The sequence below is a fragment of the Electrona antarctica genome (assembly GCF_951216825.1).
Source record: "Electrona antarctica genome assembly, chromosome: 11".
NCBI lineage: Eukaryota > Metazoa > Chordata > Actinopteri > Myctophiformes > Myctophidae > Electrona > Electrona antarctica.
In genome coordinates this window covers 38,308,217-38,324,622 of record NC_136792.1, presented here as the reverse complement: position 1 = coordinate 38,324,622, position 16,406 = coordinate 38,308,217, and the positions used below count along the sequence as shown (strand labels likewise).

At 42.6% G+C, this 16,406-nt stretch overlaps 1 protein-coding gene across 1 annotated transcript in view; it reads right to left on the bottom strand.

The window, feature by feature from the left end:
* Positions 1-1,876: 1,876 nt before the first annotated feature.
* Positions 1,877-16,406, bottom strand: part of bbc3 (BCL2 binding component 3) — a 15,212-nt gene continuing 682 nt past the window's right edge. Inside the window, exons 2-5 of the mRNA XM_079514084.1 lie at positions 15,113-15,241; positions 14,783-15,014; positions 7,764-7,975; positions 1,877-5,091 (exon numbers count right to left, since the gene is read on the bottom strand). Coding sequence (XP_079370210.1) covers positions 4,999-5,091; positions 7,764-7,975; positions 14,783-15,014; positions 15,113-15,241 — 666 coding nt within the window. The 3' untranslated portion in view covers positions 1,877-4,998. The remainder of the gene's footprint in view (positions 5,092-7,763; positions 7,976-14,782; positions 15,015-15,112; positions 15,242-16,406) is intronic.

Here is a 16,406-nt window from a genome sequence, read left to right as displayed (position 1 = left end):
GCTAGTCCTATCTGCCCCATGAGCAGATGTTGGATGTTATAAGCTTAATAGAATCCCTTTTAATGGCTTATTATACATCATCATCTACATCATAGCTACTGAACTCTCATGAAATAAACCCATCAAGACTATGTGGGATTTAGGATGGTAGTTATTGTAATGTTATTTGTCCTTTAACGTGTGAGTGTGTGTGTGTGTGTGTGTGTGTGTGTTGTTTTTGCGCGCGCATGTGTTTGTGTTCATTCATGCACACTTCTTGACCTAATATCTGCTAATCTGTGGTAGCGGTCTCCAGATGTGATGGAGATAACAGTGGCCTCTGCTCTTATGGTGTAAAAGAAGAGGATGTTTATTAGTTTATTTAGGAAGAGGAAGAACATCCGCACACCAGTTTGTAGAGCTCCGAGACTTACTTTAATTTATTTTAAGGCAACAATTAAATGCAACGTTTCGACCGACTAGATCTTCATCAGGCTAATATAAATATTAGTTTATTTAAAACACTGACATAATAGTGACGACGTTTCGGCCATGACTGGCCTTCATCAGGTGACAGGAATCAAGTGACAATCTCCCTTATAAGGTGTTGTGGGGTCACATGACCATGGACCATGGACAAGCAGGTAATTGTTATCGACACACCCATGTGAAATATCAATAGATAACCACCACATCAAACAAGTATAACAGAACTTGCTGGTTTGAGCTTTGTTACACACAATATTTTAAATATTTTTAGTAATTATACAGTTTTTTTCAATATTTTTTGCAATTTTACAATTTTTTCAAAATGCATTTTTTAATTGATTTAAAAACGTTTGGTACCAAAAGTGCTTGAGATTTGGGCAGTCTGCCCTAAATCATACAGTACAGAACAAGTTGGAGGTACTTTAGAGATCAGGTACAAGGGCAGTGAAGGCAGCAACATGTCAATCTGGCAGGAGGCTGATAAAAGCCATCCTCACAGTGGGGGCAATAAGCCCACAATCGTGATCAATAATGAACAATGAAGACAAAGATAGATATAAATGTAAGCAATAGTTCACAACAGGCGTATCACAGTCCAGCTACAAGGTTACAGGGGGATTTAGAGAAAAGCAGATAATTCATAGTCATAGTCCTCATTAAGGTTGCAGAGTGCGGAGGGTGTATATCCAGTAGGCCACTGGGTTGCAGAGTGCGGAGGGTGTATATCCAGTAGGCCTCCCTTCTCAGGTTATGGATATCCCCACCTCTACGGAGTAACTGCACCCTCTCTATGCCTACATATCTAAGTGATGCAACTGTGTGTGTCCCATTTTGTTGAAGTGTAGCCACTGGGCTGTGTTCACTTATGCATGTTTTAAGCGCTCTGCTGGTTTGTCCAACATATGAGACCCTGACTCTGCTCTTATGGTGTCCTAAATGAATGCTCCACACACCATGTATGACATCATACCACTACAGCTTACCACAAAACACCGCTACACCCAACACATGACACCCCACCCCACACACACACACACACACACACACACACACACACACACGCGCACACACACACACACACACTATTTTGAGTGAAATGAGATATCCATTTGAAAACAAGTGATGCCTGCTCTCAAAATGATTGACTGTTCAGTAAATAACATAAGTAAATCAGTACTTTATAATTGATGAATACATTCTTGGTTCACAAAATGAGGAATCTTTTACAGATATTTTATATTTTATACTGCATTATGAACCTCCCAAACCCCATTATAAATGGGGTTTGGGAGGTTCATAATGCAGTATAAAAATATGTTGCTATTAGTGTTATATGAAAGAACAAACAAATGAATACATTTATTTTCTTTATTGTATAAAAACGAAACATTTACAAAAGTGTGTAGAAAGTAGAAAACAGTTGAAAAAAACAAAAACAGCAAATGTACTGCATGAGACTTAGATTTAGAGACCATAGGAGTCTGTGGCAGCCCAGCCCGTCACCAGGAAGTGCACTGTCACAAGAAAACGAACAAACAGGTAACTCACAAGAGTGGCCCATAGTTACAGTATATACTGTATAACTATATGGAGTGGCCTCATAAAGTCATCCAACAAAGGAAGCTGCAAGGCTTTCACAGGAAGAAACCTAGTGTACTTGCTCAAGAGTGCCAAGTTGGCATTCTCCAACAGGTTGTACTTGAATTCTCACTATGTGCGTACTCAGAGTACAACTAATGTGTTGATTCATGCCTGTTAGCATTGCAAATATGTCAGATAACATTTTACAGTTTGTTGACAGTAGAGACTTATCAATATACTGTATGTCATATTATTCACCAAGACTAAACAGCACAATGGGCTAATACAAAATATAGAATTGAATGTAAGGCTTAGCTATCAAATACTCAAATGGGGAGTCTAAACTATCCACCCTGGGAGCAGGTTTTTGTCCTGCGTAGCCCGGTACCTCCCTGTGTATCATAAGTGTTGTAATCTCACAGTGGTATCATTATGACTTTACAGCGCAAAGCTCAAAGCAATTCAAAAAGTGGGACCTGAATTGAAAACATATATGGACAATATAGCTAAGGCCATGTGATTAGTGGTGTAATTGAATGGCAACAAAAAGAACACAAGAACAAGCTAGCCAAAATCGTAGTAATTTCCCTTTTGGCTATTGGAAGAATTCACGATTATATTTCCAATCTGAAGCTTTAATTCAAGTCTAAATTTGGGGGCCTAAGCTTAGTCTTGAAATGGAAGTCTTGTCAATGAAATGGGTTTTCAGTTCAGTCATTGTTGAATGTATTTGAATATTGCTATAACTCAGCTCTGTTAGAGCAGATTGCTATATATATTTTTTGCCTCTCTGTTTTAATGCAATGAAAGTCAATACGTCTTCTGCATATTTCTAAATACAATTTGGATACAACACATTCATTCAATGTCATCCAATTGTCCTAAATGTAATATTTGTTGACAGCAAACAGAGGTAATGACATAATTGCTCATGTGATCAAAAGTGATAAAATATCTCGCAATAGATAACTTTTTCACAAATATCTCCAGCTGAGGTGAGCTTTATCAAATTTATTAACATTTTGACTCAAATTGCAGAGTGACTCAAATTGCATAATGTGACATCTTTAACTTAATGTGACTCTTTAACCAGCTTATTCAGTCCTGTTTTAACGCAACAGTTTTGGACTATTAAGTACAACATCATCCATAGTTTCGATCATGAATGTAAAGTAAAAAATAAATTAATAATCAAAATACAAGTAAAAGAAAAGAAAAAGAAAGCTACAGTGGCTACTTTTCAAAATAAATTATGCTCCAGTCCTAATGTGAGCGTCAAATGTGTTCTTGTGCTCTCCCAGACTTCAACAGTATATAATACAACTGAAAGGGTCATTTCATCATCATGGAATACTTCTCAACAATTGAAAGATAGAAATAATTCTTTTTTAATTATTATTATTTAAATGTTTTGCAATTAATTGAATACCACCTCAAATCCACTGGATTTAAATTCAAACTCATTCTACTGTTACCAACGGTCGGTCCGAAATACAAAATAACTGCATTTGCAGCAGATCATCTCCCTAACACAAACTGAGAACTCTCATTTCAATAAGTACTTCTTTAAAAGATCATCACATTTTCAATATTATTTATCTATCTCCCGAAATATATATATATACAAATGATCGAGTACTATAAACACTGAACACATATGGGTGATCCCCAACAGTTATGAACACTGCCGATGGGAACAGTTTGAAGGAATGTACAGTGTCATGTCCATAACTTTCTGTGTGGGTGTGTGTGTGTGTGTGTGTGTGTGTGTGTGTGTGTGTGTGTGTGTGTGTGTGTGTGTGTGTGAATGTTGTGAGTCACAGACATTTCACTGGCAATGGAGTGGACATAGGTGAAGGAATTATGTGTGAAGCGATTAATTTTCACGACACGTTTGGTGTGCATCTGTCCGTGTGTATAGGGCGGCGATTGTCATAATGACAATGATTAGGCCCCATACCAGGAATTAAAAAAAGGCACATTGTCCAATGAAATGGTTTCGGATTGTAAGAGAGTTTTCACTCTGTGCTTTGTGGGACAGTGGAACACAAGAGCCTTTTCCTACAACACTGCCACAGGACATATATTCCTAACATGGCAATTCACAGTTTGCGAGAATGCAGTCACTCACCAAGACATCCTGAACCATACCCACGTCACATAACATGGGACAGTAACTCGGAGCATTTGGTTTTAACATCCCTGAAGCACCATATGGGTGGGTGGGGACAGCACAACACAATATTAGATAGACAATCCCTGGAGAAATATTTGACTACTTTAGGTTACTGACAACATACCCGCCTGGTCGTATCTGAATTTACAGACGCAGTGAACCCCACTCAGTTTGGTGTTCAACCATGTTGAAACAAATTAAATGTTTGAAATGAATAGATCCAGATCTGGTGTACAAGCACACACGCACACACTACAGTATGCACACAGATCTGTACACACTTGAGAAACGGTAGCTACATCAAGAGCTTTCCCCCGAGAACTTGATAAAGACAAAAAAAGAAACATGTACATAAAGAAAATGACAGCCAGCCAGCAGCCTGCAGTCTGTACCAGCAGACTGGCAGACATAGAGACTGTCACACTGACTGACAGACTGTCACATTGATTGACAGATAGATAGACAGACAGACAGGCAGGTTCTAGTTCACAGGCAGCCCTTGATCCATCCCATGTATGTGGATGTGCCAGCACCTCCATTCATTGTCATTGGAGCTTAATCTGTCCCAACTGTCCAAATGAGGGTCCAGTTTCAGATTTGTCTTCAACTTCGTCTGCAGAGAGACAGTGCATTGCCAAAGCCACAGAGGTCCTCATTGGTCAGTAGTACTGTTTTCAGTCGTGCGTGTGTGTTCACCACCACGGCACGACAGCCAATCAGAGTCCCCGGCTGTGACGAGTAACCATAGTAACCAGGCCAGGGGAAGGGGGTTCTTATGTCAGCCTGTAGAGCGTGCTCAGCGTCTCGCTGACAAAGTTGATGAGCACCTGGCACACACCTCTCCAGTCCCGCCACTGGGGGGCAGCCTGTTGATAGAGAGATGGAGGGATGATAGAGGAAGAGGCAGAGGAGACAAAGGGAGATAGAGAGAAAGTGATTGAAATAGGAAGATAAATGGGAAAGGGAATCATTAGTTAAACTGCCAACACAGCTGATTATTCAAGATTTGGCCTTTTCAGCCAAGCTACAGTACACACTAAAATATGTGAATTTATTGTTGACTTAGTGACCTTTGAGAGGCCCAGTGTAATTAGCGTAATAAAATCCTTGTGACTTTATGCGAGGGACAGTGGCAGCGTTGTAGATGTTCGTTGTGTCACTACAAACAAAGACAAGACTTTTTATTTTGTCAGATATCTATATATATTATATAACTAAGTCCTTGTCCCACTTGCACTGAAAGCAGCAAATCCATTGGCAATGTTCAATACTGGCATCGTAAATGACCCCACTCTCGCCCCGGAATAATTTACGTAAATATTCACCCATGGCTGGAGTGGGAATGTCAGTGTCGGATTTGTTGTATGACGGTTCTTACATACCGACATTATCGGCATAGCTGAAATGATATTGTTTAGCATTAACAAGCATGATTAACATAACAGACCCTGATCCACAGGTGCCATGTTGCTAAATTGCATACTACCGCGGCCTTGTACTTCATACATAATATCCTGTACTACATGGATGGTCTTGTGTGCTATTTGACACCTCCAAACTAAAATATGTAGCGCAACATCCTCCATCCTTGGTGCTGAGCCAAACTGTTGAAACTGTAGAAAAAAGCAGGGGCTCGCAACTCACTTTATGATGCTCCAAATTTGTATTCAGCGGCAGAGCAGGCAAAAAATACCTATTTGACACCTATCGCGTGAGCATTGTAGCCGTTACAGTCATCTCACTGTGGGAACGGACACTACACCATTTTAGCCGTTACAGTCATCTCACGGTGGGAACCGACACTACACGGAACTTCTCCATAAAGGAGAACAATGTGTGAATACACTACGCCAGTATCCACTACCGTGGCTGGATATGTTCTATCCAGCAATTCTATGGATCCCATTGGGAATGGGTTTTATTTTCATCAGTGCACAAACAAACGTCTGCTGCTCAGTATAATCACTGTGTTGTACTGTGCTGTGCTCTTGATAGTAGTTTATATAAACCAATATGGTCAAATTAAACGTCTGTGCATTTGTGACACATGCGCATCGAGCGTGCGCGCACACACACACACACACACACACACACACACACACACACACACACACACACACACACATGCGTACTGCGGTAACCTCAAGTGCCAGCGGTTAACCCCCAAGCCCCTCCCTCACCCCGTTCTTTTGTGGTAATGTACTCATTTCTTTAAACTGGTCTAGTTGTAAACAACACACACATTTCTCCCAAGGACCACATCGACACGTTTTGAGCTTGTGGATTGGCTATTTTAACTATTCAAAAATGTTTTTCAAAATAGTAAAAAGTAGTTTAGGGATAAGGGGTTTAGCATGGACGAAAATAGAGCCCCCCCCACACACACACACACACACCACCACCACCACACACACATGCATCGATAGAGGGCACCAATCCCACCAACCTGCCATACTGTCAACAGTGTGTGTGTGTGTGTGTGTGTGTGTGTGTGTGTGTGTGTGTGTGTGTGCGTGCGTGCGTGCGTGCGTGCGTGCGTGCGTGCGTGCGTGCGTGCGTGCGTGCGTGCGTGCGTGCGTGCGTGCGTGCGTGCGTGCGTGCGTGCGTGCGTGCGTGCGTGCGTGCGGCTACGCTTGCACGATTCTGTAAGCGAGAGCCCAGTCAGGATGACGTCACCTTTGTTTATGTGCGAGAGGGGGTTGGAGAGGGTTGGAGAGAGAGAGAGGCAGAGAGACATGCATGGGGAGAGAGCGAGAGGAGAGGGTAGAGGCGGAGTGGGGAGAGGCTGACAACTGCTGCTCACGCGATCAAGTGGGGAGAGGTAGGGAGGGAGGGAGGGAGGGAGGGAGACAGGAGAGGGGAGGGAGGGTGGGAGAGAGGGAGGAGAGAAGAGAGATTGAGGGGGGAGGGAGGCAAGCAGGCAGGCAAATGGCAAAAGACAGAGAAATAAAGGGAAGATCATGGTAGAAAGAGCAAAAGAAAAAAGACAGAAAGATGGATTAAGGAAGAGGAAAGGGCCATCAAGTTCACACCACTTAAAGCTCCAGTCACAACACTGGCAGAAGGCCAGGGATATCACATTGATTTGCACGCACGCACGCACGCACGCACGCACGCACGCACGCACGCACGCACACACACACACACACACACACACACACACACACACACATTGATTGCATTTCAGTTCAGCCCCAGCTTACACTGACACGCACATGTACTCATCCATGCACACTTACATGTTCACCCATGCGGGTTAGCTGTTATAAAGTTTATTTGTCGGGTAGTTTTCAAGAGCACGAGAAGTTGTGCACATGCACGGCCAACTGGTCCTTTAGCTCAAGTGCCGGGTAAAGACTAAAGTCAATAAACGAAACATAAACTACAACCATGTTGCACGTCTCTCTTTCCCGGCCCTTTGGGCCCCATAAGGACAACTTTTTCCACACAGAGTGTTAAATTAACGCTGCCGATTTTGTGGGCCACCAATAAAATGCTGAGTGACGTTGGTATAGTGGGGACATGATCAGTTGCTTACCGCTCTGTAGAGGAGGGCGGTGTTCAGGTCATCTCCTATTGCCCTCAGCTGACGGCCTACTCTCCTGGCCTCCAGCTCCAGCCCTGCCTCGGCTACAGGGGGCCTGTGGCGTGGTACGGGTGGCCAGGACGGGTGTTCGTTTTCGGGTAGCAAGTCCGGCAGAGGGCCTCTGCCCAGGCTGGAAGCCTCCAGGCTCTCCTCTTTGTCTGAATCTGCAGGAACGAAAAGCAGATGAGAATGAGATGGTTTGTGTCTTTGTCGCTCTTTGGGTTTTTTTTCTCTGACCCTCCCCCTTTCTCTATTCATGCTGTTTACTTCCATTCTGAATGTTAAGGCATGTAAGTGTTCTGAATCTACATTATGCATAGGGATAAATGCCTCTACTTAATTAATTCTCATCATGCCATTAGCAAATGGCACACCGCTAATAGCCCTTTACAAACTCTCACATATAGATTGGTAACCAGCCAAGACAAGGAGGCTCATGTGCACACATGCATGCACGCACGCACGCACGCACGCACAACACGCACGCACGCACACACACACACACACACACACACACGCTCACACACACTGGCTAGGCTGCCTAGCAACAGAGACGTATTGTTTACCAGAAAAACACACAACAACAGACAGCTCACACCCCAAACACACACTGTCTCCCCCCAAAAGGCCAAAGAGGCGTGCTGATATTATGACTAACACAGTTGTTGGGTCACTAAAGGCCCAGTACCATTCTTCTAACTGGTCATTTTGGGGGGTAGACATCTTATTGGTTACTTATTTTCTTGGAACTTAGGGTGTAATCTTTTAATCTACTTAATGAGTCTGGTATGGGTCAAGTGTGTGTTTGTATGTTTATGGGGTGCTTTTTGTTTTGTTAAGTAAGGATTGACACATGTAACTTCTGTCGAATACGAGACTGCTCGCCCCTTTACCAACTCGCCCCGGGCGTACAGCCGGCGGAACAGCGCGGCCTGGTATTCCTAAAGTAATCTAAGTAAATTATGCTTAAACGGTTACACCTAACCTTATTCCTAACCTCAACCTCAGTAAAACGATGCCTAAACCTAACCCTATTCCTAAACTTAACCCCAGTAAAACTATGCCTAACCCTAAACTTATTTCTAACCTTATTCTCAGTAAAACAAAATAAAGAATACAAGAACCGCCGCACCGAGCTGTCGGCGTGAGGTCGGCGGAAAAAATCTGGGGCGAGATGGAATTGGGGCGACCTGACCTGTTACCCTTCTGTCTGCTCAGTCCTGCTGCACCTTAAAATGACTCGCACTAGGCATGTTATCAGTGTGGGTCAACCCTTTATTGTAGCTGACGGTTTGTTAATATGCTAGTTTGTGCTCTTTTATTTTACAGCATTTAATATTACGCTTTGTTAGGAGAAGTTTTTTTGTTGTTTCAATTATTGGTGTTGTTGGGGCGCCCGCTGGCCAAGTGGTCCAGGCACATGCCACATATAGGCTTTGGCCTGACAGCGTGTTGCGTGTTCGAGTCCCGTTCTTGACGACCTTTGCTGCATGTCTCTCCCCTTCTCTCTTTCCTGTCCATCTTCACTTGATACTATCAATAAAGGCAGAAAAGCCAAAAAATGTATTGGTGTTGTTAAATCACAGAAGCTTGGCCTGGGCCGGTGTTGTTAAAACACAGAAGCTTGGCCTGGGCCGGCTTAGCAGTCCAGGCACCTTGGCTGGTAATCAGAGTCCCGATCCCGGCAAATTTTGCTGTGTGTCCTCCCCCCATCTCTCTCCCCGTTTCCTGTCAACCTACTGTGATCTATCAATAAAGGCAAAAAAGAAGAAAAAAAACCCACATGAGCTTGCTTAAAGTCTTGAAAGTGTTTGCGGTCCACCCATCTGACCACCGATCTTAAAGGACCACTTCACCAGGAGTTTTTACTATGTATGGTCTAATCTAAGATACCATCAAAGCCAATACTTTTTACACGACCCACTATATCATCAATTTACTGGGCTAGACTTGGTTGTTAAAGTCCAGAACAATATGACTGAAATTTAGAATTTAGAAGAATCAGAATTGAATCGAGAATGGTTTCGATTTAAAATAATAATTCATCGAATCGTGACCCCAAGAATCGGAATCGAATCGTGAGATAGTAGAAGATTCACAGCCCTACCCCCAGCCCTGTCGTTGCCAAGAGACGGGCACCCCTGGCAACCACCGCATCTGCTTCACAAGGAGGATTATAAGCGATACTTATAGATACAGGTGATTAGGGGGGAGAGAGGAGGAGAGAATACTGTAGAGGGGGAGAGAGGAGGAGAGAAGAGACATACTGTACAGCAAGTGCCGTCCTTGAGGGGCTTCCAGGGGGTCCCCAGTTAAATTAGTTGATACTATACATGGGCAACTGGCGGCCCGGGGGCCACATGCGGCCCCCACCATCACTTAATGCAGCCTGCAGGTTAATATCCGAACATTGATCATTATTGATTTCAGCTAATTACTAGTATTAAAATGTTATTGTCTTTTTTTATGTCCAATGTATTTATATTTAGTTCATAAAGTTAACATAACTATAACTAAATGCATTTGAAAAAAAAAAGTTACTTTTCAGGATTCCAATTCAAATTAGCAAAGAATTATTCAGGATTTCAATTCAGATATAGCAAAAATAGCTGATCTACAAGCTCAAACCGCCGCGATGCGTTTTGAGCTTGTAGATTGGCTATTTTTGCTACGAGTAATATGCAATGTGGCCCTCTGGAGTGAGTGTGGAAATAACTATATTTCCACACTAGAGCCACTAGGCCTCTCCATTGTCAAAGTTGCCCACCCCTGAGTTAATATACCATCAAAATCAGTTTGTACCAGTACATTGGCTATTTGAAACGAGTCGATCTACAGGATCTTCTTGATCTGCTATTTTCAACAACAAAAAATCTGGAACAAAATATTTTCAGATGGGGCCAAATGCATATTAATTTAGGGGTCCATAACATGAAAATCTTTGAAGAGCTACTGCTGTAGAGAACGAGAGAGGGGGCAAGAGGTCAGAGGATAGAGAAAGAAAGAAAGAAAGAAAGAAGCGAGCGAGCGAGAAAAAAAGAGAGGGAAGAATTAGAAAAAGAATAGGCAAAAAGAGAACAGTAGAAAACATGAAATCTTTGGCTTGTTGCCAAGGTAACTCTAAGCTGGCACTCTTGGAGATGTTGTTGCCATGCTATTGGTGGACAGACCACGGACCAAGCTATGATAGGGTGGACAGGATGATTGAGGGCGGAGCTGGAGTTAAACCCGTCTGTCTGATAGGCTGAAAGACTGGCACACAGACAGACAAGTAGATCACTGGTCAGAAGAGGAAAAGGAAGGAAGGGTTGAGGAGTGGTATAAAATGTTGTCTGTCTACTAGAAAGAGCATGACATGCTTCTATAATAACTAGAGTTACAATGCTACAGTGCCTTGAAGCTCACTGCTACTGTCAGGGTTGGCTCATGGGGGAAAGATGAGATGGACCCCAGATTTACTGACATTATTTTACAGATCAAGTTACCAATCTGGACTGATTGACCAACTTTCTGACTGACACATACTGAGTGATTAACTAACTGTACAATTTAAGCATTTAGAAGATGTAATGCTCTTATTAAGTGTGAGATTGAAGTAATGAACCTCAGTTACGGTAGATAATCAGATAAGTAGAGTATTTATCTTTAACCCATTAAAACTGGGAAATCATCTGTGTCATTTTAGATTTAATACGTTGGCTATGTTATTTATACATTTTTTAAGATTTATTTATTGACAATATTGACATTATCATAATACTTTCTCAATTCTCTCTCTTTTTTAAACAAGACATACTGAAATATAAACAAAAAAGGAAATAACACAAGCCACACAAAAAAAACATTTTTGAAAGGAAAATAAATAAATAAATCATTTTGAATTACAAAAAAGTGTGAGATCTACTGATTTAGAATGTAAAATCGGCCTCAGGTCTTTAATGGGTTAAGGAAGAAGGGGGGGGGAAACAGACTTGCTAACTGTCTGATAGAATGATTGTCTAGCAGATAAACTCACTCACTGGCTGTGTTTGTTTGATTTGAAAGGCCCAGAGCAAAAAGGAAGTGTCGTAGAATGTGCCTGCATAGAAGCCACAGAGCCGAGGCAAGTCTGAACATGCCCCAGACAGGCTGCACAGATGACCCACAGCCACAGCCGGAGAGTGCAGGGAGGGAGGAGCTAGGAAGGGGGTAACTTATCTGTTTACATTGTTACACCTCTGTCATAATAACAGTGCCATGTGTAAACCTGCTTTTCCTAGAAGCTTTAACTGAACACCATCCTGTGACAAGCTGTCAGTGCTTCATTTCTATCCTTAGAATAGATCCTTAGATTTCTATCCTACCCTATCCTGTCCCCTTGCTAAAATGACTCAATGACTGAAGTAGGATTTTATCATTTTATGTCATTGCAGAAGAAGAATAAGAATAAAGAGCAACATTTTTGGCAAGTTTTCTGACAGTGTGCGGGACCCTTCTTTGTTAAGATACCCTTTTAAATGTCATTGCAGAAGGACATGATGATATTTAATTAACTTTTCTGTTTTTTATCAATTTCAATGAGTGCAACAATAAAATCTGACTTGATCAACAAGACTGCAGGCAATGCAAAGTAACCCAAGAATCAGCGCCACAACGTCATTATCATAATAGTAAGTAACACTGATTTGATTCTGATAAACCAATCATCCACATAATGATGTTAAAGGCTAAATCCGACATTGAGCCCCTCTGTTCGGATTCCCGTGCTTATAATTCTGTTATCTGTCCTACATGCACCTCATAATGCCAGACAGACCGTGTGCATTGTCTTGCGCACAAACCAGACAGGAGCTGAATAATGACTGTCTATTGACTACTGTCTTCAGACATCTCATGATCTGATGCCACAGCAACATGATAGCCTGAAAAAGAAACTGTCACAGACGCTCCTGAATTTCCCAGTCGCCCTTCTAAAAAAGAATAGATGAAACTAGCAACGAAACTATTGCCCCACATTGTATATCTGGTGAAAGCAATAACCATCTAAACTTAAAGAAGTCAAAGTATCTCTGGGCGTCCCTGTAGCTCACCTGGTAGAGCGCATACGTCCCTGGCCTGTGTTTGAATCTGACCTAAGGCTCTTTTGTCTATTCTATTGTCACTATCAAAATAAAGCTTGGAAGAGAAAAGGCTGGGAAATGATATATACATATACTGTATAAATATCATTTTAAGAAGCCAATATATCACATCTAATCCCTGTCTCTTGACAAATGTCATAAAGAATGCTTAACAACCAATACTCCTGCCAAACAGCTGCTATATGTATGTATGTAAAGCTGGAAGTGTGCAGGACATAATGGTTCAGCATTATCAAGTGACACCTACTACTTTCCCTTTAAACGAGAGCTATTGTTGGCAGCAGACAATGTGTCTGCTGCCATGGCACCAGCCACCTTGGTAAGTCACCAGCCATAATATAGGGGTATTGTTATTATTTAGAAAAAGGGAAAATGGTGGTTGGTGATATCAACACATATGCATTTGGCCTACATGTTGGGGGGCCTACATGGGGGCGGCGGTGGATCGATGGTAACCACAAGGTTGCCAGTTCGAACCCGGGCTCTGGGATGGTAACCGCAAGGCAAGACACTGAACCCCTAATTGCTCCTGATGTGCTGGTTGGTGCCTTGCATGGTTTCCGCCGCCATCAGTGTATGAATGTGTGTGTGAATGGGTGAATGTAATGCACAAAGCGCCTTGGATAAAGGCGCTATATACAGTAAATGCACCATTTACCATGTTTATTAAGATGTGTGTTCTAAAGCCTTTATTATATTATATATAATTATTATATTATATTTTGCATTAGACAGTGGCTTCCCTCCTCATTTTTTTAACATTTATATGTTGTTGAATGTACGGTATCAGTCCGTCGGCACATGGGCACTAAGAAGTGTATTTTCTGCCCAGCCCTGCTTTAAGCCTAATTTATTCTCCGTTGTTTGTTTGTTTTTACATCCGGATACCCCGTCCAGGACATGCTTCAGACACGCCTCCGCAGGAGACTTGGCTCAGATCTGAACCCATTTGACTTGGCGTTAGGAACCCATTGCGACTGCATGCCTGTGCTGACGTCGACCCCAGGCAGGGTTCTAACCCACAACCTTCCGCATGAAAGGCATATGCTCTAACCACTACACGATACTGTCACTAATAACTATTAGTTACATAATCGTGCGACCGAATATAATTTATTTTTTATCAATTTCAAATTTGTATGGCAGCATTAATTAATACACAGATTATGCGTGTTGCAGACTGACTGACTGACATTAAGATATGCGTTTGTCTCCCTGTAATGACCTCATACATTCCACTGACCCCCACCCCATGCCATATCACAGATGGAACTTTCCTATATAGTACAGGGTAAATGTCATTATGTTGGCACACACACACACACACACACACACACACACACACACACACACACACACACATACAGCCTTTGAAGAATTGTGCGTACAGAGTTTTGTTCCGAAAGTAGACATCCAACATTTGATAACAGATCTCTATGGAAATTTGTTTCAAGCTAACATAAGTTATGCACAAATGACAGCCTAACATTTTTGGATTGCATATCTGGCACAGAATATGCATATTTCATCCACACAGAAGTGACAAAACATCCTCAACACTGTAATTCTCGTGAAACACGAGTCAAAGCTGTGTTGACAGTAGTTATGCTAATACAATGTTAACAAACAGAAACTCAGTCCCGCCAATGATTTTTGTTTTCCTACTCTGCCAAACAATACTGCCCAAAGTATGTTTTGTTACCGCTTCAACCTCAAGACACCAAAAGAGAAATGAACACACTTCCCCGGGACACAAACTAGTGGAAATAGAAGATCTGCAGTGTAGTTCTGGAAACAGTGATTCTAAATAACAATAGCATCAACATTTCGGGTAAGAACAACGCTTTCTACCTGTCCTCTCTCCTCTGAGCTGATCTCCAGAAGAATAGGCACTGGGCGGCGTCTCGCCACCTCCGCCCCTCTCCTCGCTCTGGCTGTACGACGGCGAAGGTGGAGGCGATGACGACGGAGATGATGATGATGGGGATGCTGGTCGGAGGTCCTCCTCCTCCTCCTCCTGAGGCCCTTCTACCGCCCCCGGGTGGAGAAACCAAGGCAAGGGAGGACAGGGCAGGTAGAGAGCCTGGAGAGGGTGGAGAAGACGGTGGTGATGTTGTTGATAAGGGTGGTGGTTGTTCACAGTGACCAACCAGGCCGTGTGGGAGTAGTGCGTAGTCTTACCGCGCGGGGAAGCTCCATGCGGCAGGTGATATGGTGAGGAAGGGAGGAAGCCCGTCCTCCACTTGCGCCTGCATCCCCCCCGCTTACAGCACTCTCCATGGTCTCTGCACGGGCCATGTCACAGGGAGCCTGTCGCGCGCGCGCACACACACACACACACACACACACACACACACACACACACACACACACACACACACACACATTGATTAGGATACCAAACAACACAAAACGTTGCCAGGGTTTCTGCAGGTTTGGACAAGTTGGATTAGATTTGAGACTTTTAATTTATACCTTTCTAGTTTGTCCTACTTTATTTGTATACATGTAGGCTACATCTTTATGTGAAAACGTAAATATTCAATACAAATGTTATTATAGAAAAAAGACGTAAGACTTTTTATGCCAGTCAGAATTAAATCATTGTATTAATAATTCTTATATTTACCGTACATTTTATTGATAAAAAGGTGTTGATGAAAGCAATCTATTAATAAAATTAAAATGATTCCTGCTTGCTAATTTAGCAACATTGACCAACCATACACCATCTGACCTACCGACCTATATTTTAATGCGGCCGCTAGTCGGCAGCCGAGGGCACTCTGCATGAGCACGAGACTGAATGTTTGTAAACAAATCCGTGCTCGATGGTGCCGTACGTGCCCGGGCAACACACGCCACACGCACACACACACACCACACACACACACACACGCACGCACGCGCACACACACACACACACACGTCTCCCTCTCTTTCTGTTACTTTCTCATCCCTTGCTCTGCTGCTACGCCCTCTCTCTCTCTCTCTCTCTCACTCACACACACACACACACACACACACACACACACACACACACACACACACACAGGTGGACATTTAAGTAAATGTACTTAAGTACTGTATTTAAGTAGTAAGTACATAATTTGTACTTAAGTAGAGCATTTGTACAGTACTGATTTAAGTAAAACATCTGTACTGACTTAAGTAAAAAATAAAAATCTGTAAAAATAAGTAAAAATCTGTACTTACGTACAGATTTACTTAAGTAAATGTCTTGTCCACCTCTGCACACACTCACTCTCACACACACGGGCCAAAACGCACATCAGAAAAACGAGGACAATTTGGACTATTGGAGGGAGAAAAGTGAAGAACGTAAAAAGACACATTGGAAACCGGCTCCTGCGGTGCATGAAATCATCCCTTTGAGAAACGAGATTTCAGCAGGGTCCCTAATCACACACTCAGGTCTATGAAAAACATTTTTGCTCGTACTTTGCGACTATTT